General features: G+C 45.9%; 1 protein-coding gene across 1 annotated transcript in view; it reads left to right on the top strand.

The window, feature by feature from the left end:
* Positions 1–24,154, top strand: part of HCN4 (hyperpolarization activated cyclic nucleotide gated potassium channel 4) — a gene marked incomplete at both ends in the record, with an annotated part of 107,078 nt that overhangs the window by 61,747 nt on the left and 21,177 nt on the right. Inside the window, 2 exons of the mRNA XM_082321356.1 lie at positions 2,669–2,830; positions 11,906–12,124. Coding sequence (XP_082177482.1) covers positions 2,669–2,830; positions 11,906–12,124 — 381 coding nt within the window. The remainder of the gene's footprint in view (positions 1–2,668; positions 2,831–11,905; positions 12,125–24,154) is intronic.

Here is a 24,154-nt window from a genome sequence, read left to right as displayed (position 1 = left end):
AGAATCGTTTAGGTTGGAAAACACCCTTAAGATCATCAAATCCAACCATTAACCCAGCACTGCCAAGTCCACCACTAAACCATGTCCCTAAGCACCACATCCATACATCTTTTAAATACCTCCAGGGATGGGGACTCAACCACTTCCCTCGGCAGCCTGTTCCAGTGCCTGACAACCCTTTCGGTGAAGAAATTTTTCCTAGTATCCAAACCAAACCTCCCCTGGTGCAACTTGAGGCTGTTTCCTCTCGTCCTATCACTCGTTACTTGGGAGAAGAGACTGACCCCCGCCTCGCTGCACCCTCCTTTCAGGTAGCTGTAGAGAGCAATAAGGTCTCCCCTCAGCCTCCTTTTCTCCAGGCTAAACAACCCCAGCTCCCTCAGATGCTCCTCATAAGACTTGTGCTGTAGACCCTTCACCAGCTTTGTTGCCCTTCTCTGGACACACTCCAGCACCTCAATGTCCTTCTTGTAGTGAGGGGCCCAAAACTGAACACAGTACTCGAGGTGCGGCCTCACCAATGCCAAGTACAGGGGCACGATCACCTCCCTGGTCCTTCTGGCCACACTATTCCTGATACAAGCCAGGATGCTATTGGCCTTCTTGGCCACCTGAGCACACTGCTGGCTCATGTTCAGGCGGCTGTCGACCAACACCCCCAGATCCTTTTCCACCAGGCATCTCTCCAGCCGCTCCTCCCCAAGCCTGTAGCGTTGCACAGGGTTGTTGTGACCCAAGTGCAGGACCCAGTGCAGGACTGAGTGGTGTGGTGACAGGTCAGAAAACAGAAAGTGTGACCACGCAGGGCTGGAGCAGCAGGGCAGGGCTGAGGTACAAGAGCAGAGCTGCAGGTGACATAGCAGAGAGGCTGTGGGCCGGAGTGGAGGGGCTATGGCAGGGCTGTTGGGGAGTCCAGGACTGAGAGAGCAGAAGGGGCTACAGGGTGGGGTAAACAAGCTCTGTGGGAAGCTTCAAGCTGATGTAGCTAGATTAGGACAAAGCTGATTGATTGAAATATACCCTGGAAACGAGTACCATCCTACAGGTCAGGGTAGAAATGCAGGAATAGAGCTGGGACATGCAGCCTCATCTGATTCACAGTAGTCTTCTTTGCTCCTCACATTCCTCTGCTTTTTGTTCCCTTCCATTAAATCCAACTAGGACATTGTGTCACCAGATTGCAGGCTGGGCTGCAAAACAGCGAGGCTGTATGTGCCTTCAAACCATGGGGAGGCCTCCTGAGAAGGCCCAGCTACAGCAGCTGACAGCAGTGAGTCTCTCTGCTTCATTCACACACAGCTGTCCAAATATTTCACTCCTCCTCTACCAGAAACAGCAAGACTGTGTGTGGGGAGCAGTGATTAACGTTTCTCTAGACAAGGCTCTAGGGCAGGACATGTTGGCAGGGCTGGGGTATGGCCATCAGGCCTCCATCCATCCCAGCTCTGTCACAAATTGCCTTGGTGACACAGCAGCATGTGGAAGAGGATGCCAGATGTGTTTGGAGTCTCTGTTTTCAGGGTAATGCAGCAGGCTTCTTTAGCTGGAAGCCAGCACACTGTGAGGACTAAGTGTATGGTCCTTATTGGATCCAAACCATTGCCCAGTGGCAGTTTGAAGGTCAACTTTCTTCATGAACTGTGTTAACGGCAAAGGAGGCCAGAAGGTGGGCAGTGTGCTGAGCCATACAGGGCCAGCCACGCTCTCCAGAGCCCATCTCTCTTCACTGTGGCATGTTGTAAAGTAGGGAAAACGAAACATAGCTCAGGATAGCAGTCACTGGCATGACCTGTGTGTCTAACTGTCCTCACAAAGCTGGGCATAAAAGAGCCAAGCACCGCCAATGTCTCCACAACGCACCACCTGCAGTAAAAAAATAGTGTCCATTAAGTAATTCTTGACTGCATATGCAGATTTGATAATAGAGCACCTGGATTTCTCAGTGTGTCCTGCTTATGACCAGTACTACGCGCAACATGGCCATAGACTCCCTTTGCGTTAGAGAACTGACTGCAGAGGTGTGGTTGCTGTTGCCTGTTTACAGGTTTCTGGGCTTCCTTGCTAAGAACTGCTATACCGCTCTGCCATGTTTCTCTTTTCCTTGCCCACCTTCATGTAAGACTGGAAGTAATATGGCAGCAGAATACAAGAAATACAAGAAAATACTTGAATCAGATCCTCTTCTAGAAGTCTCTGCTGAGTCTGAGGCCATTCTTTCTTGCATTTGAAACTTGCAGAGACTGCATCTGACATCCAGTACAAAGACAGCTTCCACCATGGGTCAATATGTAGCATATATTCAGCAAGAGCAGAAATCAAAGAAGGGCATTGTAGTTAAAAAGATGTGATGATAGAATTTATTTCTGAGGAGTGGCTGATGTTCCAGAAATATTTGCAACCAACTTATTTTATAAAGTGAGTTATGGAGCTTTTAATGTAAATTAGAAGGCAAGATCAAAGGGCAAGAGGGGTGAATGTGATTTTGTATTTTGTTTTTTAATCTGTTTTTCAGCTGGTTCTGCCTGCATACTGTGACTGACATAAGCTGAGCTGATGCAGCCTTTTCTGTTACTTTAGCAAGGTTCTTGACCCTGATACTGCATCTAATTATGTTGGGTTGGTTGTCTGGGGAGCTGCCATCTAATCTGCTTCCTGTTGGCCCCTGCAGATCTTCCATATGACCTACGATCTGGCCAGTGCAGTGGTGCGGATTGTGAACCTGATTGGGATGATGCTGCTGCTGTGCCACTGGGATGGCTGCCTCCAGTTCCTTGTGCCTATGCTGCAGGACTTCCCCGACGATTGCTGGGTGTCCCTCAACCGCATGGTGGTAAGTGCCTGCCCTGCTTGCTCCCTCACAGTCCTAAACCCAGGCCCTCGGTCACAGCACCACTATTTCAGTGTCAACCTCCCAGCACTAACATGGCATCCCCCAGCTTCCCATTTCCCCCCACCTCCTTTTGGGGCCTTCCTCCGCCATCCAGCAGGCGCTTGTAAAGCCAGGGCACTGTGGGCATGGAGGCTTCTTGGAGGCAGTCTCTGCAACGAGACAGTCTGGGGGCTCCAGAGCAGGAACCAGCCCCAGCAGAGCCTGCTGCGGGCTGCCTGCAGCAGAAGGTAGGAGCCAGGCTCCCCCTCCTGGCAGGAAACAGCAAAGAGCAAGAATGGAAACTGCTGGGATCTCGGCATACTGAGCCGAAGGCAGGAGGCAGAGGGGATCCTAGAGCCATAGCTGGGTCTGATCCGTAATTCCCATTAGTGATCCCAAGGAAACTGTTAAGCCTTCTGCTCCATATCCACTTGAAAGGTCGGTGTGATCACCCACCCTTCTGCCTGTGGAGCTACACAGTATCCCATTAGAGTGGGCTGAAACAGACTCTGCCAAGACACAGTTCAGCCTCCTATCATGGGATAGGAGCCAGACTTCCCAATAATGTCCCAAGCAGTGCTGCTCACTCTGCTGTTTGCATACGGTAAATGCATGGGGAGTTCATGGTACCTTTCAACCATCTCACTGAGAGTTCAGGATCTTTTATTCAAAGGGACAATGTCCAGTTGATTAAGCAGCAAAAACTGACAAAGCTTAAAAAAATGCCTCTTATTGCAGCTCTTAACCTCCAGATTCCCCCAGCCAATTTCTTCTTAAAAGAAAAAAAAATAATCAGGCACTCGGGCAGAACAGAACAAATGTAAAAAAGAACTGCCAACTTCCCATGCCTCCCACATGCAGAGCTGTGGGCACATGCTGCCCATGCTTGAGAAGAGTGAGCATCCATAAAAAAGTCATGTTTGGTGTTTATTTATTAATTTCTTCCCTGTGCAATAATCATTCACTTCCTGCTGTTGAAAGGTGCCAGACTGACAGTTCTGGAGACTAGAACCCTTTTTTTATCTACAGCAGAAGAACAACCCATGCAGCAGCTGCCTGGCTGCCTTTTTATTATTTATATGGCAGGGGCAATGAAAGATTAGGGCTCCATTGTGCTTGTGCTATTCAGGTTCAAAAGGACATACAGCTCCTCACCCTGGAGAGCTCAGAGGTGCAGACAGAAGTCATCCCCATTCGATGAAGTGACTAGGCCATGGTGCCCTTGCAGAACAGCTTCAGAGCAGCAGATTTGAACCATGTTTCCTTTATCCTAACATTTGGGTGGAGGCGGCTGTCTGATGGCAACAACTTCTATTTGCTTTTCCCATCCAACCCTGGGGGAAGAGGTAAAAGCTAGGGTTGCAGAGTTAGAAGCCTGAGTAGCACACTTGTCTCAAAGGTGAGCAGATGAGAGCTGCCACACAAGCTGCAAAGTGACCTGAAGAGTCAAAACAACCAGGTCTACTGGTAACTGGTGCATGGAAAACCTTCACAGAAGGCAATAACTAGCAATGGCAGACACACATAGTGAGAGGAAGAATAATCCAGTGACTGGAACACTGACTGAAAGTGGGACACATGGGTTCAGTTTCCAACTTCATGCTGTGTGATCCCAGCCAAGTCAGATGGGAGGCTCCGAGAGTTCTCCCTCCCCAGATGCTTCTGAGGATAAGTAAATACTGTAATGGTGGGTATCTAAAGCAGTCTGAGAGACCTGGGATTGTACTGAGTAGGTTGCACAAATGCATGGCACAAGCTAATGCAAATTGGCTCTTGGACACTGTCATGGTTTAACCCCAGCCAGCAGCTAAGCACCACACAGCCACTCGCTCACTCCCTGCCCTCGGTGGGATGGGAGAGAGAACTGGAAGGGTGAAAGTGAGAAAACTCATGGGTTAAGATAAGAACAGTTTAATAACTGAAGTAAAATAAAATAGAATAGTAGTAGTAGTAGTAATAATAATAATAATAATAAAAAAATTACAATAATAATATACAAGTGATACACTATACAATTGCTCACCACCCACCGACCAATGCCCAGCCCGTCCCCAAGCAGCGATCACTGCCCCCCAGCCAGCTCCCCCCAGTTTATATACTGAGCATGATGTCATATGGTCTGGAATAGCCCTTTGGCCAGTCCGGGTCAGCTGTCCTGGCTGTGCCCCCTCCCAGCTTCTTGTGCCCTGGGCAGAGCACGGGAAGCTAAAAAGTCCTTGTCTGGTGTAAGCACTACTTAGCAACAACTAAAACATCAGTGTGTTATCAACATTATTCTCATCTTAAGTCCAAAACACAGCACTATACCAGCTACTAGGAAGACAATTAACTCTATCCCAGCTGAAACCAGGACAGATGCTTTTCACTCAGAGGCTGTAAAGCCAGAAAACCACTTGTGTAACCCAGTGGAACAAAGAGCTGCAAACATATTGGGATAAGAGCCTGATGAGGAGGGAAACAAAGCTAAATTTATATAATCTAGAAAAAGAGTTACCTGGGCCAGACTATGATCAGAGCCTATAAATGACCATCAGGGTCACTGTGTAGTAAAAGGATAGGGTCTTCAAAGGTGGCAGGAGACAGGACAGAAGAAGAAAAGGTTTAGCCTAGGCACCTTTCTTAGCCAGAAGTCTGAGGAGAGGGGGGAAGGACACATCCCACAGGCAGGAGGGCTCAGCAGATTCTCCAGGAGGGGCAGGGTAGAACGTTTCTATCCAGAGCAGAGCTTTACCAGGCAAGGACTCATGCTGCAGTACTTGTCTTCCCAGCCTTGAGAGCCTGTGAAGCTGGGAATTAGACTTGCCTTGTGTGATTTTTTCCACTTCTCCTCTGCAGCTAAATAACCTTCACTTTTTCCACTTAATAAAAGTGAAAAAAAAGTTATCTCAGTGATTGTCTCAGAAATGCAGCCTCAGGAAACTGGGATGAAGAACTGGAGAGATGGTTATATGCCCCACCTATAGTTCAGGTGGCTTCCTCTCCAGAAGCTGTACAGGAATATGCCAGCCCCAAAATAGCTTGGTTTTAGAACATGTAACAACAAGAATAATTAGTTCTTCTGGAATCAGATAGTTTCTTCTCACAATAAGGTTCTGTTCTTTAATCTCCTGAGAAGGTTTCCAGATGTGTCATCGGGACCAGTGATGGATGTGGATGACATGATTAGTGCAACAATTTACATATAGTCTATAGTGAAAAAATAGGAGAGGCCACTGAGTCAGGAAACAAGAAGAAACCAGTGGTCTGGGCTGTTCTCAGACTTTGGTGCCAAGATCTTGATGATGGTTTCCAGAATGGCTCTGTTTGAGAGCTGTGATGGTCAGGGTTGGGAGGCGGGAGGCCAGGATGGCATCTGCCTGTGACAGAGAGTCAGTAGGTTGGATTTTGGGACATTCTGTACTGACCTGGTCACAGCTTTGAGGAGATAAATATACTTGGTGCACGGCTGCCCTGATTACACACAGGAGCCAAAAAGCTGGGATGGAACCACTGTAGGAAGAAAAGGAATCTTCTGAAGCTGCTGCAGCCAAGGGGAGCTGAAAGTGAAGTGCCAAATGCTTTGGAGGCTTTCTCCTTGGGTATGCTGGTGCTGCTCTTCCACCACTCCAGAGTATCCCACATAGCCACTTGGCAGTCCATAAACCCAGCTCTGATTCCAACGCAGAATCACCTCCCATCTGCTTCCCGAATGTTTGATCCTCTTCCAGGGGACCTGTGAAGGGTCTGGTGTTGCCAAAACCATATCAGGGGCTCGATAAATCCGTGGGTCCAATTCACCTTGGTGTTTTCTACATGCACCATGTTTCATCTTTAGCAATTGTAGAAGGAGTGAGTCTCTGTATGACTTCTTTCTGAACTGGCTCTGAAATGGCAGGGAGGGATATTTTCAGTATTAATTGCTCAACCCCAATCTCAGGGGCTTCAGCATTAGCTTCCCTACAGGGCACTTTATTAAAAAGAGAAATGCTTGTGAGTCAGCTGCAGAGCGGCATGTGTGCGGGTAGCAGCATCTCCCCAAGACCCTTGCCTGGCAGCTCCTCATCAGAGAAATCTGAGCTCTGCTGAGACCTGAAAGCTGCTGGAAACACGTGGCTTGCTCCCTTGGGTATCGTGCTGAACTGATAAACCCTGCAGGAAAGGCAAATATCCCCGTGTCAAATGCAGCGACCTTGCATCGGAAATACTAATCGTCTTCCCTTCTACCAAAAGGAGAGTAGCTTTCCTTTTGAGCTTAAAACCCCCTCCCCACCCAGCAACACATTCTTGTAGTGTTGCTGATAGAAAGGAGGAGGAGAAATGGATGCAGCATGTGTTATGGAAGACAGAGCAATCCTGCATAGATGTCCTGTGTGATTCCTAACTCCCCTCAAGCCTCTGGTCTAGCAGATCCCTCCTACCCTCGCTCAGCAGGCATATGAAGCTGTGCAGTGGATTATCACGTTTTATAAAATCTGTCAGGGAGCAGCAAGAGTAGGGCTGCTCCATGATGGGATATGAGCCAGGTGCCAAGGGTGACTGCTGCACAGTCACCAACTAGGGCACGATCCTACCAGTCCGAAACGGGGTGGTCAGAGCAGAGGTGGTGATAACAGGGTGCATTGACCATTCCAGTGAAGGCAGGATGACAGTCATGTCCAGGGTCTTACCCAGGGAGTCTGGTTAGGAGCAGCAAGAGATGGGGTCAGAGGCAAGGCTGGAAACAAGGCTAAAGCATGTGTGCAGGGCGCAGGGCTGGGCACAGGTACAGCTAGCTCAGGCAAGGTCTAGGTGTCCAGGCCTGCGCTGAAATGGAGCTCCAGGAGCTACGGGCGCATTGGTGGGGGTCTCAGGCAAGGCTGACTGGGGCAATTAAGACTGGTGCACTCAGAGTCCTGAGAAAATCTCTTCTGTTAGGTAAAGGCCATGCAAAGCTCTCCTTGGAAATAAGGCCAGAACAGGCAGGTTCTGTCTGACGTGAAGTTTGACCTATCATCTCCATTTCTCGTCCCACTATTCCCTTGCTTGAAACTGGATCTGAAGGTTTGTTTTCCCAGCCCAGCAGTTACAGTGTTGTCCAGGGGAGGGCAGTGATGTTCAGAGGCCTTATTTCGCAGCTTGACTTAAGTGGCGTGCAGTAGAAAACCCCAAGTAACAACTCTGTGGCTAGATAAGATCACTGCTGAGACAAATGTGGGAGTTCACACGATTGAAATATGCCCTTTCACTACAGACAGCTCCTTAATACTGTGAAATGTTAGTGGTATAAGTCAGGCATAACACTGTGCCCATAGGGACATACCCTACCCTACAAGACACCATACTGTTTCTTTAGGTCCTTCCGTAAGGTACTGCAGAACGCAACACTGCCTTTGAAGAGTTCCAGGAATGTGTCTCCAAGTATTCAAGGGTGGATCTGAGCAGAGGCATTGCAGTCCAGACACTAATCCCAGAGAAACCCTTATAGTATTGCTAGTGTGGATGTTAAAAACAAGCTAGTCTGAGAAACCACTTCAAAGTAATTTTAACTCCCTTTTGCAAATGCTCTTAGTGCCTGGCATGTGTCTGAGATAACATCCCTCTTGACTATGTTCAAGCACAGATCTGTAGCTCCATTTTAGCTTGCTTTGAGATTTGGTTAACGAGGAGTCATTTTCTTTCTGCAGTTTAAGGCCTCATTTACCTACCCTAATGGGCCATTTTAGCCACTCCAGTATATTTGAAGTAGTACAACCCTCCCACCGTGGGGACTGGCATAGTGGCATATTGAGTATAGGGGTATGGCTCTTACAGAAACAAGCTCTATCAGTATAAGGCACTGTGATGCTAGTAAACTTGTGTCCACAGTACATCTGGAACCACTACTACTAGTCTGGCTTAAAGTAAAGTACTGCATTCTTGACCTGCCTGCTTATTCTGTGGAAAACAACAGAGTGTAGAGCAGGCCTAAAAACTAAAGATATACTGAGACCTATAAGCAAAGAGTCATCCCATAGACTGTGCCATGAGGATGCCATGCTCTTTACAGATGCTCAAAGAGCTCAGAGGTTGTGTAATTGCTCTGAAAGCTTTCCCCTTCATGGAAGTGTCTCTCTTTCAGCAGTCCTTGATCTCTTCTCCCAGCAGACCACATTGCTCAGGATTTTTTTTTAAACACTCTGTGTTTTCCTCCAGCTCTCACCCCTCAGTCTGTCATTACTCAGTGATCTCCTCAGTCTGGCACGAAGCAGGCTGTCCTCACAGGCAGCTGTGCTGCTGATGGGAATTGGGGTTGTGACTTGTAAGTGTAGAGCTCCCAGGGAGCCAGAAGTGTTTCTGCAGGCTATGGGGGCTCAGTGATGTTGGATGTTGTAGTTTTGGATGACTAATTCCTACAAAACACTGGCAAGCTTCCTCGTAAACAGCACTCCTGAGCAGCAAGTTGCTGGAAGAATGGCTTTTAAAACTTGAACCTGCCTGATACCCAGATGTTTCTCTTAGGCTCTGATCATTCGTGGCCATGAAAGACCCTGGCAGCCAGTTTCCTGATCTATCAAATTCCAGCTCAGCTATTCTTATTCTGTTTACCAAAATTCCCTTTGGAATTTCAGCTTGGCATTTATTTTCTCCCTGCTCTCAATTCTGTTGTGGAGATGTGCTGCCCTGTTAAACTACTGCCACACTGAACTCAGAAGGCAGCAGCATTTCTGCAATGTCCAATGAGAAATGCCTGCATGGGAAAGGAATTAATTTAACAAGGAAGGGATGGGACAGGACACCTGCACTACCACCTCTGCCCCAGTAAAGCTATGAATGTGCTGCCCACCTTTACAGGTCGTGCACCATTTTAAGAAAAGGTTAGTCAAGTGTGACTGCTCTTGCCTGTTGTCTCAGGATGACGATTTCCCTGCTGAAGCATGGACAATAGATGGGCTAAAGCCGTAGACTTTACAGCGTTTGCCATTCTGTAAGTGCAGGGGCCACAGCTTTATGACTGCTAGTACTACAGGGCTGAGGGAAAGGGACTGTGGCTCCTGGAAATGGTAACAGTGAAGATGCAGGGATGCCTGTGTAAGGTGTGTGAGATGCTTGATGTCTGATGATCAGAAGTGGGTCTGCAAAATGACACAAAACCTGGGTGGCGGAAAAATGGGCCCCTCACACTTCTTTGGTCAGGACTCCAGGAGCCACAGCATTAGGCATGGGTGGGGCAAAGGAGCAAGCAGATTCACTCCTTGGGTGCTTACACCTCAGGCAGCCCCCATGGTCCAATCCTTCCTGCTGCCCTGTACAGGCAGCAGAGTGCAAACGCTCATTGCCTTCATCCGTAGCTGGCTCCCCTTTGAGCTGCGGCTCCTCACATGCTGGCAAACCAACTGCATAGCCAGGAATAGAGACACCAATGGCCACGTTGTGTCTTGTCTCTCTCTGTTGGCTCAAGGTTAGTTTTTTCCAGTGCAGGAGGTGAACAGGTTCCTGCTTTGTTAGGGAAGTGAGCCCAGACAGGCTGGCGCCAGCAGGGAGCAGTCTCTTCTGGGGCTGTGAATGTGCTGCTTCTTCTGTGTCTGCTTTGCTGTCACTTCTGTCGCTTTGCCCTTCTTGTTGCAGTGTGAACCAGGCCTGTCTTGCATAATGTAACTGAATATGGCCAGGGTAATGCTATCCCCTGTCTTTGCCCATGTGCTTATCTCCTAACCAAGCATTAACACTCTCCAGAGGTTCCAGCTCTTTGCTCACAAACAGCAACAGTACGCTTTGCTTCTGTTTACTACTTGTAAGCTTACTGAAAAATTTCCATCAACATTAGTGACACTCAGAGAGCTGTTTGCAGAAAGGTCATCAGCCATCCACCTGATTGTGATTAGATCCCTTCAAGGAGGTGTCCAGTAAACTCCAGAGCTCCCAGCATTACTGGTCACTGGCACTGAGGCTGCTGCATCTCTCTGAATGGAGTTCACAAAAGTATTGCTTGTCTATTTGACAAGCCACAAACCAGGCCTTCTGTACAATGACCTTCTGAGTTGCCATGGTATATGTATCTGCAAAGCTATATCCATAATGTTAACACCTTCCTAGGAACAGAAAGAAGACTGATGAATGTACAGGTTATGTACTGCAATGAATGTCACTGTAGCAGAGGTATTTTTTCACATACCTTGTAATAGCAGTGTGTGATGACAGTGCATTTACTTTACAAGGTTTTGTGGCAAGGACTTGCTAGCATATAATACCCACAGGACAGTAAATGTACCTCGAGATGTTCCATGAACTCAGGCTAATCAGAATAATCATGAAACTTATGCTGTTTTTCCTCCCTATCCCATGATGTAATTGCTGAGGTGCGTCTTCTGTTAGTTGGAGTGGGAGAGCACAGGGTGTCCAAAAAAAGCCATTGACTTCAGCTGGCTTCTCACAGTGGTTTATTGCATATCTCAAATGAGACCATTTGTAGTTTTCTCAGCTCCTTGAAAAAAGTCCTGTTTTACACTGAGAAGAACTTGCTGTCTGGACATTATCATCCTAATTTTCTGGCCTTCCCATCTCTTCAGATAATGACCAGAGATCCTGACCATTTCCTAAATTGCTGGGGAGTGATTTTCCCCACTCTAAGATCTTGCTGCTGGCAACTTTGCTCAAGCTCTCTTTTACCAGATATCTGTTAAAGTCCATTTGCCAGTAGAGTAATCATTTGCTTCAGTTCCTTCTCCCACATGTGGGTCATTTTGAAAATATCCCAATGCATCATCTCAGTTTATCCCAGGTTACCAGTGTGTCGGACTGTCTGGCTTCCTTTCTGGAAAGTATTGCTGGAAAGAATACATGGCATCTGTAAAAACCCTGGCCAAAGTCAGTTAATGATGTGAGATGACTAAATGTGGGCTTTTTTTTTTTTTTTTTTCTCCAATCAAGTGTGCCCAGCACTTCCAGCCATCAAAGAATTAAATTGCTTGTTTAACATATAGAGGTGCTTTAAACATGGACTTTTGGGTCTAATGTTAGGTATCCTTTTCTGAAATGTGTTCATCTCAGAGAATGTCTTGTGCCACTGCTAAAGCTTTGTCTGTCTATCTGTCTCTTTAGAATGACTCCTGGGGGAAGCAGTATTCCTATGCGCTGTTCAAGGCAATGAGTCACATGCTCTGCATTGGGTATGGGCAGCAGGCACCCGTGGGCATGTCAGATGTGTGGCTCACTATGCTGAGCATGATTGTCGGTGCCACCTGCTATGCCATGTTCATCGGCCATGCCACAGCCCTAATCCAGTCTCTGGACTCCTCACGGCGTCAGTACCAGGAGAAGGTAAGGACTGGGCTTTGCAACCCTTATGTGACCCAGGGGTGGTTTACGCACTGTCTGGAAGAAGCCAGGACTGTCAGTGATCCATGTGAGAGGCCAAAGGTGCGGCGTCTTTGTCACTACGGCAGTTTATTGGTAATTCATACCCATCCGTTGACTCAAACAGACCCTCAGGAGGAAATAGATGCAAGATCAGATGAATAGTAGTAGGGCGAGTGGGTGATTCTTGTTGTCTCTGACTGTCTTTTTAGATCAACATTATCGATGTCACTGGTATCTAAAATTGTAAGTCACTTTTTCCTTTCCGAGATCTTGTTTCAAATCCCAAGTGAATGTTCCAGAATGCACAGCTTTTGTTTAGCAAGTACTTTCTTTAAAAATATCCAGATTATTCACTTCAGTGCTTATGAGTGAAACTACGTAACAAACCCCAAAGCACAGATCAAAGCTCAGGAGCACCAAACAGGTTCCCCAGGTAGCTATCGAATTAATTGCACAGTTGTTGAATTGCATAATGTAGGGCACAGACAGAAATGTCACAACTGATCAGGTTACCACTGCAGCGGCAGTAACTGGTGGTGGTGGGTTTAAGGTGATCCTGTGAGTTTGTAAGATGGTAAGAGACAAACAGGGTCAGTCACTGTGATTCAGCTGATGAGGGGTGGCTCGTGGAATTGCATCAATTCCTTCCCTCTTTCCATGCCTTCAGTATATTGCTATCTGTACAATGGCATTTTGTTATCTAAAGCAAAGGTGTTGCTGGTGCAATGATACTTTTCCCTCTAGGACAAAGACAGGCAAAACTTCAGCCTTCAACTTCTGGTTGAACCAGTAGGCCTGCACCTCCACAAAACAGGAGAGCTAATTGAAGAGTGACTGTGTACAACTAAGAGCAAGGGCCTGGGTGGCTCAGAGGTGAGGAAGGGACTTCATTGCAAAGATAGCAGGCTACTTTCAGGCATCAACAGAAGCAACTGACCTCAATTAGTTGGGCTGAGGATGCCATAGGCAAGGAGGCGTTATGGTCTTATGGATACATTCGATCTGAAGGTTAAGAAAAGGAAGAATTAGTTGCTAGCCCTATTCTGACCCTGCCAGGTGCAGTTAGATTAAGTGAAAGGGTAGCTGTTACTCATGTGGGTAAACTATGGCTAGCATGCACAGGCTAGGAGAATTTTAAGTTCAGGGAGGAGATGGGAGAAAGGATTTGTTAGATGGCCTAGGAACAGGTTTGAGACACAGGGATTAGAATGCTGGGCCACAGAAAGAGAGTAGGGCAGAGAGTGAAAGCAAAGAAGACCAGAGGCTGAATCATGCTTTGAGGCTAGGGAAGATCTTAAACCACAGCTACAGCTAAAAGAGGGAAAAAGCCCAGGAGAAGAAGTGTGGAGGACTGGGATGCAACTAGAGCACTGGGCTTTGTAGAGAGTTTTACCACTGTGTTACAGATTGGCTGGACTAATTCTAATTGAGAGCAAGGCATGCTAAAGAGAAGGACACTGCAGCACTAGGAATGCAAGCTGATCAAATCTGTGTATGCAGAGTATTTATTCAAATGTGTTTGAAGTAGCATAGAAGTCAAGGACTGATTTGCAAATCTAACCACCTGGTCAGCCTAGCTGCAGCCAAGTTTACACCTGCAGGACTGGGCACTATGATTTTTTTCTCAAGCCAGGTCTGAAGACAAGGGCAGAACTTGACCCTGGAAGTTGGATTCCAGGCAGTGCTCAGGGCAATCAGTCACCAGTAAGCCAGCAGGGACTGTGGTGGGGGTGACAGAAGTGTGAAATGTTAAAGCCATATTAGAATGTGGAGATGTGAGTGAGAGGGTTAATAGATCCAGGAGAAATGCTTTGTGACAAAAGCAGTGGGTAGAGGATTTAACAAAGGGTGTATTCCATGTGTAGTGGTTATAGCAGGTTCATTTCCCAACGTATTCTCCTAGGATTAAAGCCTCAGGGGATTGAGTATGTTCATTTTCCTCTTGCAAATGGGACAAATGATGGCCTAAAAAAAATATGTATTTACTTTCTGCATTCCTTAGCACTTGAATAGCCATGATTAAAATGAGGCTGCTTCGTGATTTGCAGCCCTGCAACTCAATTTAGTACAGTCCTCATGGGACAATGAGTCTGTTGAAGCATATTATAAGCAAAGGATCTCAACAAGTTTGGAGGTCGATTGGTAGAAGCAGACAGCAGTTGGGAGACCTCTGCTGAGTACACCTTGGGGCTGCAAACAGGGCTCTGCCTCTCACTCAGGCTACAGCGACTTCAGCAGCTGTTCTGGGAGCGGCCAAAGAAAGGGGGGACAGTGGGGAGGGAGAGGAATAGCAGAAATAACATAGTAGCAGGACAGCAGGTTATAGGTAGTAACTGTGCTAACAGACTTTGCTTTGTGTAACCTTCAGGACAAGGTTCAGGAGTGAGTTTGTGGTGAAGTTTCAGATTGTCTAGATCTCTGCCAAACCAGCTTGTTCTTCCCTCGTACAAACACGGGCTTTTGAGAAGAGGATTAAAAGCCAAGATGTGCTGTCTGTTGGCTTCAGTAGCAGGCTTGTCTCACTCTGAGTTGGATTCATTGAACATTTGGACATTCAATCCCTGTCCTGTCTAAATCTCCTCCTGTAGCATCTGACTTCATGCTATGCTGGTTTCTGCAAGGCAGGGAAGCTGTATAGGATCAGTGGGGTGGTAGGAAGCATGGAGAATTTGGAGAGGGAAGTTGCACCCTCCAAGGCAGTGTAGTGCTGAGGTTTCTGAGTACAAGTGGAGAGTCCCAGAGCACTCACACCAGCTCAGGCACTGGAAGTGGCACAGCCATCATCTAAGTCTGTCTCTGTGCCTCCCTTAAAAACCTCTGAATCAGAATATCTCTTTAGATCTGGCACTCTGAAGTGACTGTTTTATTTCCAGTTCCAGAGGCAAAGTTAGAAGGGACCTGCCTGTCCCATCTTGCATTGCAGAGTGTGTTATGCCCTAAATTACTTGCCCATGGTCACAGAGAGAGTCAGTGGCAGGACCAGGAGATCACTCTTATCTCTTAACCTCAGTCTGGTGTCTAGCTCCAAAATATCTTTGCACCCAAGATTGGTGTCTATTTCCTACCTGTGAGAGAATATTACTACAAGTCCATCCTGAAGGATTCTGACAGAAAAATTTCCCAAAGTCATGTTGTTCAGTTACATATTACAGATGAATCAATCTGACAGCTTTGACCAAAGAGGGGAAGCCTCACATACCCATTCTCACCCAGTGCTCCCTGCCACTATTCTCAGCCGCGCCGTTTCACTCTTGTGCACCACCTTTCATACTTCTCAGACCTTTACTGAGCTGATTTCTTTCTTCCAGGTTAGTTTTCTGCCAGATTAGTGGGTTGAATTAGCTTACTGTAGAGTCCAGTGAGTGCCAGAGCTGGTGCAGGGTGCTGGTGGAGGAGGTCCATAAGCAAGAGCAGAGGTGCAAGGCCCTTTTCAGCTATACACGGATCAGCTCAAGCCTTAACATGTAAGTTCATCATTGACTGTGAAATTACCCCACAACCTGCAGTAGCTGTGGCTCACAAGAGAGGAAGAATCTCCTGCCCAGGAGATGAATAAACTAGACTGGTATGCAAGTTATTTTCATGCTTTTTGCAGGTCCCTCTGTTAATTTCTTTCTCTAATCCTAAAGCTCAGCTGGATTAATATTTATGTCAAGTCACCACACACACACACTCTCATCCTCCCCAGCAGACTCTGTTAACCTTGAGGCGTTTGGGAGCAGTGATTATGCTGCTTACTGCAGCCACGCTCCTTGGAACAGAGAGAGACTCTGGGCTTCACTCTCCCATCCCAGCAGGATGCAAGCAGTGATGGGCATCGTGCAGAGGGGCTCAGCTCTGCTGTGTTATCTTCTCAGGTACGTATGGAAGAATGACTGATGAGAGGTAGGAATTGCTGCTGTCAGCATTGCAGAGCCCAGCAAAGCTGTAATCTCTCCTTCCAGAGCCTCATCTCTCCTCAAGATCTGTCTGCTACACAGGCATTCCCTCAAGCTCTCTGCTCTCCACATTCAATCCCCTGCTCCTCCTGCCCCCTGAACCATCACTATCTGAACTATCCAATGAACCCTGAACTATCCAATGCCTCTTGTTCTTAAAATATGTATTGAAACTGGGTAGATACTTGCATATTCACTTGTCATTATTCTGAAGAAGCACCTGCTGCAGCACAGTTGCAAGTGGGCAAGCAGGTAACACTAAAGAGACAATCACCTTATAAATCCTACAGAAGCACTAATGACATCACCTCTCAGTTCCTGAAACAGCCCTGCTTAACCATCAGCACAGTCCTTCTTGCCACAGTTTTATCCCATGGTCTGGCTACCCAAGCAAAAAAGCACTTTACTGTCCAACTATCAACGTTTCAGCCCGTCTGTCATCAGCCTGAATTCAACAAAGAGTAATTGGGAAAAATTTAGTAACTGTACAGGCTGAAGCATAACAACTGGAATGTGCCATCTCTGTTGGAGACAAAGCAGATGTTAGACCAATATTCGTTAGAGAGGAAGTGAGACACTGCCATTTTGCCTGCCTACTACAATGAGAGCTGAGAATTTGTCTTCTGGGCTTAGTCAGTCCTTGCCCTTTCTTGGAGACCAGCAGTATAGAGTCTTATTAGGCAACAGGTTTAAGGAGTGATTTTTTTAATGGTATGTAATTAAATTGTTGAACTCACTGCTACAGGGGTGCTGTGGAGGCCCAAAGTTTGATTATCCTCAGAATATTTAGACAAATTCACATAAGGAAAATCTTTCAAGTGGTATTGAATGCTAAGATGCAGATACAACCCCTGGCAGTGGGTATCCCTAATCTGCTTTTGTCAGAAAAGTTAGGAGCATATGGCCAGGATCTGGATTGCTCTGTGCCTCTTTTATTCTTTCTCCTCTTCCTCAAAGCACCTGAAACTGTCAGAGACACACCACCAGGTGAGAGGAGCCCTCAGCCTGACCCTTCATGGCAACTCCTGTGTTTTTAGGCCATTTTACTGTGCAGTTTGGTGTTCTGAACTGCCTCCAAATGAGTGTGTGCTGGGAATTTGTTGCGGAGATCCTAGCTGGGGTCCTGGATACAGTATAATCACATTAGTCTGGCAACATGCCCTTGCTGATTAGCCCCCCTCCACCCCTCCTTTAAGCACAGCTAATTAACCCAAGTGCAGCACTGTACCAAAGCTATATTAATTCTTGTGGCTCCAGGGCTGGCTTAGCCAGTGCTGCCTTGGGGATGACACAGAGCAGATACATTAAGATAACTAGTGTCAGCTGCTCTGTTAGCATGGAGTTGGGCGAAGACCGCCATTATTCCCACACCTACTCTGCCACAAAGCTATCAAATGGGAGATTTCATGTTCATTACCACTCTGGACAGGATTTGAAGTGCCATTCCCATGATGATTGATCACCAATGTCTGTAGGTTCTCAGGTGGCATTCCCAGATTCTTGAAGTCCAAAGGGGTTATGTAGAAGTCCCCTCCTGAGCTAACACTTCAGTTCTGGATGGCAGGAAAGCTGCAGAGCTCTCTTACTCTTCTGGTAATGTGTGTGAAGGAGAGGGTAGGGAGTGTGCAGCACTCCAGAAGTTAAAGGTGTCTGGCAAATTTAATCAAATGCAAAATTTAATCAAATTTCCTAATTGGAAAAAGTTTGGAGAACCTTGCTTTATCCTGTTATGACTGCACTAGTTGTGTATTACCTCAGTTTGTTAAGAGATGGCCTCAGAACTATTTTGTCCCATGTTACTGTCAATCAAAGCATTTGGGATTGATAAAAAGGCTTATAAATGATGTGCTTTATTGATTGTATTTAGATGCAAGGGCTTCTGATGTGTACTGAGCTCAGTGTCTCAGCAGTGCCTCTAGGTATTTTGTTCTGTATCAGGACTGGGTTTTCTGGCTGGTTTGCAGTCCAGAGTCAGCAAGCGAAAGGAGCAAGGTTAGATGCAGCTCAAGTTAACAGGAGAGGTCCAGCTTCCCCCCTGACATGTTAAAGAATGGCTGGAATAGCAAAGGGTCCCCCATTCCCACCTTCTGTGCATACCCACCCACACGTGATAGTAAGTCTGAGGAGGCTGCTAGAAAATTGCAACCTGATGTAATTGGGCCCTCCTTTGAGTGAGGATTTGGACCAGATGACCCCCAGAGGCCTCTTCCAACTTACGTCATTCTTTGACTCTGTGATTCAGTCTCTAACTGCTTTCAGGCAGTGAGCAGTCAGGATTCAATGAGAATGGCTAGCTCAAGATTGTGCACCCAGTGCTGCAAGGCAGCTGTCCTTTTACAGATACCACATCCATCTCGATTTTAGAAGAATGTTTGTAAGAAATAGGTAGAGGGGTGGTATAAATAATGATTTGTTCAGTTCAGCTCAACCAAAAAAATCAGAAATTTGGGTTGATTGTTTTAAGGTTATTTAATCCTTTTCATGAAAGAATCTCGGGTTGGTTATAAAATGGAAATGTTTTCTGAATGAAAACCTAATGGTTTCTTTTAAAAACATCTTGCAGTGCAAATTGCCTTCCCTTTATGACCTTAACTAAACTGGGGTCGAGTAGTTTTTGTTCTTGCAGAAGAATATTTCATTGGTGAACTTAATATTTCTTGAAACTGTTTACCCATGTGTTACTAAGAGAAGCCCCGTTTTGAAGCTGTAAAACATGTCTTCTAGATATCTATGCGGTGGCAATCAGTCAGAACTTAAAGCAGACAGTTCAGTGCCCAGGTGTGTGAGTGTGCCCATCTTAGGGTGGCAGTGCCTACATGGAGCGTATGACTGCGATGAAGTGGAGGGGTACATGCAGTACCCTCTCCATGCTCACACGAACAAGGGAAGGAAGGAGTCAGCAACATTGCAATGTCTTTATAGCGCATCTTTACAGAAGAAGAAATGAAGCTGCCATGTAGATTGCCTTCTGTCAGCAGGTTTACGTTAGGGATTCGTCTTGGTTTGCTGTATCAGAGATACTGTGATTATAGCTAGGATTTTGACATCTTATTTCTGAGAGCGGAAGCCAGACAAATAGTTCTGTTCTTTGAGCAACATCGATGACAGCTTGGTCTTGGCAGTATGTTTGTGCATGCATGAGCACTGCATGTGTTGTCATGGAAAGGAAAGTGTTCTTGCCTCAGCAATTCTTCGTATCCCAGTATGGGATTTCAAACTTCATTATCAGTTTTGAAATTCATTTTGGCACTTGAACTGTAAATAAATAAATAAATACATCATAATGCGAAGCGCTAAGCCTCCCTGCTGAGCTGTCTCTCCTGGCAAAAGGCTGCTCCCAGCAATACTGATTGCAAATTGCATAGACTCACTGTTCCCTTTTCCCCATCTCCAGCCTTTGTCTTGTGGCAGATTCTACCTCATCTCTCTCATTCTGCTCTTCTGATGAAAGTAATGTTGATCTCTTTTTCCCCATCACACCTCCGGATATGTGGATCCAGTGACACAACCTGACATCTCCAAAATATCCTGTGATATGAGTTTCACAGTGCTTAATGAATAATAAAATATTCATTGACCAAGTCCAAAAGTTTCCTGCGCTGGACTTATGCTAGGATGTGACCTCTCAAACCCAGCAAGGCATTCTCTTCAGGTGCCTTTCCCAGGCTGGAGCTAGTCATGGAAAACAAGCTGTTTCTGTAGCCGTGATTTGTTTGTATGTAATACATTCATCATCGCACCACCTTCCCATGATGCACAGGATTAGACCTTAAGGCTGAGCACCTGTAAGAGCAGACAAACAGGGCATTGCCCACAACATTTAATGCAAAGAGATGTGTCACAAAGTTCTTGGATCTGCTCTCCTAGGGCCCCTGAAGTTAGCAGACATTTCCATTCCTTGCAGCAAAGCCAGTCCATGTCCTCTGGGTGTGTGACTGCAAGCTCAGCGCTACGTGCTAACGGCACCATCCCCCGTGTTGGGGTTCCCTGGCTTGCGCTGTGGCCACTGCAGCAATGCAGCCAATGGGAGGAAGTAAACAATAATTTGATCAGGCTCATGATTGACCCGACTCAGTCTGTTGACATCTCACAGCCCAGAAATGGGATTGTCTGAAGCATAATCCTTGCCTGAATAGGTACTGATTAACAGCAAGGGGAGGCAGCTACAGCAGTTGATCCTTACAGCCATCCTCAATGTAATGAATGTTGTATAGAAAGTGGAAAAAAAGCTCCAAGAATTTTCTGCTAGTGTCTGTGGTCTTTGTAACACAGCAAGAGATAAAGAAAGAGCCTGATTCTAAGTAAGATAATTTCTGAAGGTATCACTGCAGTAAGGGTAAAAGTGTTCCATGTTTTTCAGCATGTAACATGCAACACCTAAAAGTCATCTTCTGTAGAAACTGAGCTAGTGCCGTGGTACAAAAATTAACCCAGTCTTTGGAAGAACTCAGAACCAGGACATTAAGAAAGCTTTTTGCAGAATGGAGGTAGCAATCAAATAGCTTCCAAAGGTGAAGAGTAGATGGACGTGTGTTTAAATTTAGCTTGTTAATCAGAAAGTAAAAGTAGTACTGATAATGTTTGGTGCTGTGCTAGGTGTGGTCTGAGTTGTTCTGGTTGAATTGATATTGAAATAACCACCAGTTCCTATACAATCTGCTACAATTTGCCTGTACCACACTCTGATCCCTGCCCCCACCTCTCATGCAGGCACCCCAGCTGTCTTTCCACTTGATAGTTCACTTAGAGTTTCCTTTGGTTCCTTCTGTGAAGGAATCCAGCTCCTGCTTCAGCCTCATCTGTAAGTCCATCCTCTTGCTGCCTTGTGGCTGGATGATGTGGAAAGGACAGCATATGCCCGAATACAGCTCCTCTCAATCACTTTCCTATTGCTATGGAGAAGACATCCCTGTGCACATTTCATTTTATGAATGTCTATATTCTGGCTGGAAAACAGCAGGTCATTGCCATGAGCATGTATGCAGAGCCAACTGTGTTCATAGGTGTTGGCAGACTCAGGATAAACTGTAGTAGCCTGCACCAGTTACAGTTCTCAGCAAAATTTCAGGAAAAGAAAAGAGCAAAATTGTATAAGCTAGGACTGATGCTAAATATGATCAAGCATGGAGCTCTGCAAAGGGAAACCAACAAAAGTCACACCAGCATGATTTTATGATTTTTATGATTTTATTGTGTTACAAAAGTTCACTTTTCTTCCCTTAAACCACTCAGTCCTGGAGTCATTTGACTCCATGAGAATGTGTGTTGTGATCATTTTGAGTAAGAGGTGGATTGTAGGTTGTAGAACAAATCCTGAGGATGGGAATATGAATGGCTTAAAAGACAAAAAAAATGGAACTCAGCATTTATTTGGTTTTGATGATTATTAAATGCTGGGGAGCTGCACTGTTTTACTCCTAACCGTAGGTCAGAGAAAATAAAACAAAGATGCAACTGTGTCCCATCAAGACACTCCATCTGGTGAATCTCATTACTTGATCTTTACCCCTGTGAAGCACTAATCCACTTGAAAGAGCCACAACATTGTACGTCTGCTTAACATTTTATGGCTGCTTATGTGTATCTTAATCCAATCTCACAGGATATCTACTACAGCATTCGAAATACTGTCAGAGCATCGTAATTTTTCACTTAATTAAAAATGCATTACTCTGCATGATTCTCCTTTTTCTTACACAAATGCATCTCTGTTGACTTCCATGGAGTCCAGATGTGGAGACTGTGACCAAGATTAAACTCTGTCCCACAGTGATTTCAGCCTGTTTCTGGAAGGATGCAAGCAGTACAGCTCTGTATAGGAAATGTATATATATCTTTGGACAGAGGGAGATAAGCATTCCAAGTGCCTTCATTATAGTAGGTTATGTGTGCATGCCCATGTCGGTAGGCATACTGTGAAAGTGTGTAAGTAAGTGTGTTTGAATTAACTGAGATGCAAAAATAGAAATCAGTGTTTCTCTGAAGCTCTGAACAGTGATGTGTGTGGACGAAAAGAGGACTCAAAGAGGTGTCAGTGTCAGGACTGGGATGGGAGCAGCTCTTCTCAGATGCAGGATCTTTTTTTATATTCAGAAGTAGGGCAAGGAAATGGTCTAGCCTTTTCAGCCAGTGATTTATTATTACCAGAGAGAGGAGGATTCATGATAGAGATTGAGGGCATGGAAGGAGTTAAAAATATTTAGTTCCGTTTGGACTGTGAATGATCTGAGCTTTGGTAGAAGGGGAGGGGAGCGGTAAAACAGCTAGGGAAAGTGGCCAGTTATAGAAGGAAAAATACTCAGCTAAATGGTTCCCTTTTCATATATTAATACCTCCTTCAAGGGCTTATTTGAGGAAAAACAGACTTAAGAAAATGAGTTAGGATTTAAATGGACTTGATTGTCTTCAGAGAGATTTAAATAATTCCTAAAGGAGTCTTTTTAGTTGAACTCAGAGACCACTAATCTCTGCGTGTTCCTCTGAGCACAGGTCAGACTGAGGACATGGAGACAAGTAGGAAGACTGAACAGACAAGTACAAGGAAGAAAGGAGGCAGAAGGGGGCTGTCAGGTTAGGCCTGGCCACATCTGAATGGCACTCAAAGGGGCGCCAACTCAAGGGGGCATGAAGTGGCTTTAGAGAGTGCCAGATCTGCATGGTATCACGCCCTCAGTTAAAAAAGGAAGACCTGTAAATTCAGGGCTATCAGGCAAGGTCTTTAATCCCCATGCACTCTGCTGTTGATGTTCACCACACGATTACCATTACCCCTTTGCTTTGTCCCATTACTGGGTGTTGCTGGTGACCTCAAGAGTGATCTCATTTAGAGCTTAGAGCTGAGAGACATGTACATCCCACTACACTTTGAAAGGCCCTCCCTCATGCAGTTTTTTAGTGGCCTTTTGGTTAGTCACTGTTGATGCCTGACACTGCAGGAGTGGTGGCCTTCAACCTGGCTGAGCACCTCCAAGGAAAGGGGGAAACCCCACATGAATCTTCAGTTTATCAAACATGGAGAGAAGGGGCTGATGCTTTCATTTCTGAGCACCTCTGCAGACTCCATCTCTGTGCAAGGGAGAGTAAAGAGTCCACAAAACTCTCCAGCTGGCATGGGTAGCACTAGCAAAGACAGGGAAGCCAAGATGTGTACCTCTTGTTAACTATGACAGAGAATTATGGTTTCTTATTTTACAATTTTCTTTTATAACCATGTTTTTAATTTGTAATCAGAAGCAGAACCTTTTTTTCTGGTGAAGTAAATTTGTCCTGTTTTTACTCTGAGCCTTATCTAGGGACAGTGATTGTAGGAGAATCTGACAAGCCCTAGGGACTTTGCAGAACAGTAATTTATTGCTCTTTGTTACAAAGCAATAAATCCATGTACAGTAGTGAATAACCAAAGAGTCTGAGTTGCCCCACCCAACCTTTGCTTGTGAATCTGAGAAGCTGGGGATATGTTACCCAAGAAGCAAAGGTCAGTTGAAGATTGATTGCAAGTGCTTATGGTGGAGAGAAGAGCGGTAGCAGGCAGGTGGCTGGCAGCAGGTGATGAGAGGCATCTTGTGACACTGGTCAATGTTCCAATTCAAGACATATTGGGCTAAAACTGAGAGTATAAGGTGATCTTTTTCGCAAATAATTTATTCAACAAAAATACAATGTTAAAACAAGCAGAACTGTTTATGAATTTAGGATAAATATAATAAACCTGAGTCAGCAAAAGCTAGTGCCTAATGATTTCCCTTTCCGTAATGAGTGTTCTGCATGTCCTATGTCCAATTTGCCAGGTCCCATGGATGTCTCAAATGCTGCAGTGCATCTCCAGTGGTAGTAGACAGCTATGTTTAAGCATCTGAGCCAAGCCCTTAAACTTTCTGCATTTAAGAGCATAACCTGCAAAATCCTCGATGAGCTCAGACCAGTGAGTTGTCCACACGTGAGATATTGGTTTCTGCTCGCTTTATCTTCCTCATTCACGAGCTGCAGACTCCGTGCAGCACCCAGCACAGCGCCGCCTGGCACAGCACCCTGCCAGTCTCTCTGCAGAACTTCA

The sequence above is a fragment of the Platalea leucorodia genome (genome assembly GCF_965183815.1).
Source record: "Platalea leucorodia genome assembly, chromosome: 9".
Lineage (NCBI taxonomy): Eukaryota > Metazoa > Chordata > Aves > Pelecaniformes > Threskiornithidae > Platalea > Platalea leucorodia.
The sequence above is the reverse complement of the archived record's forward strand: the minus strand, read 5'-3'. Positions and strand labels throughout refer to the sequence as shown.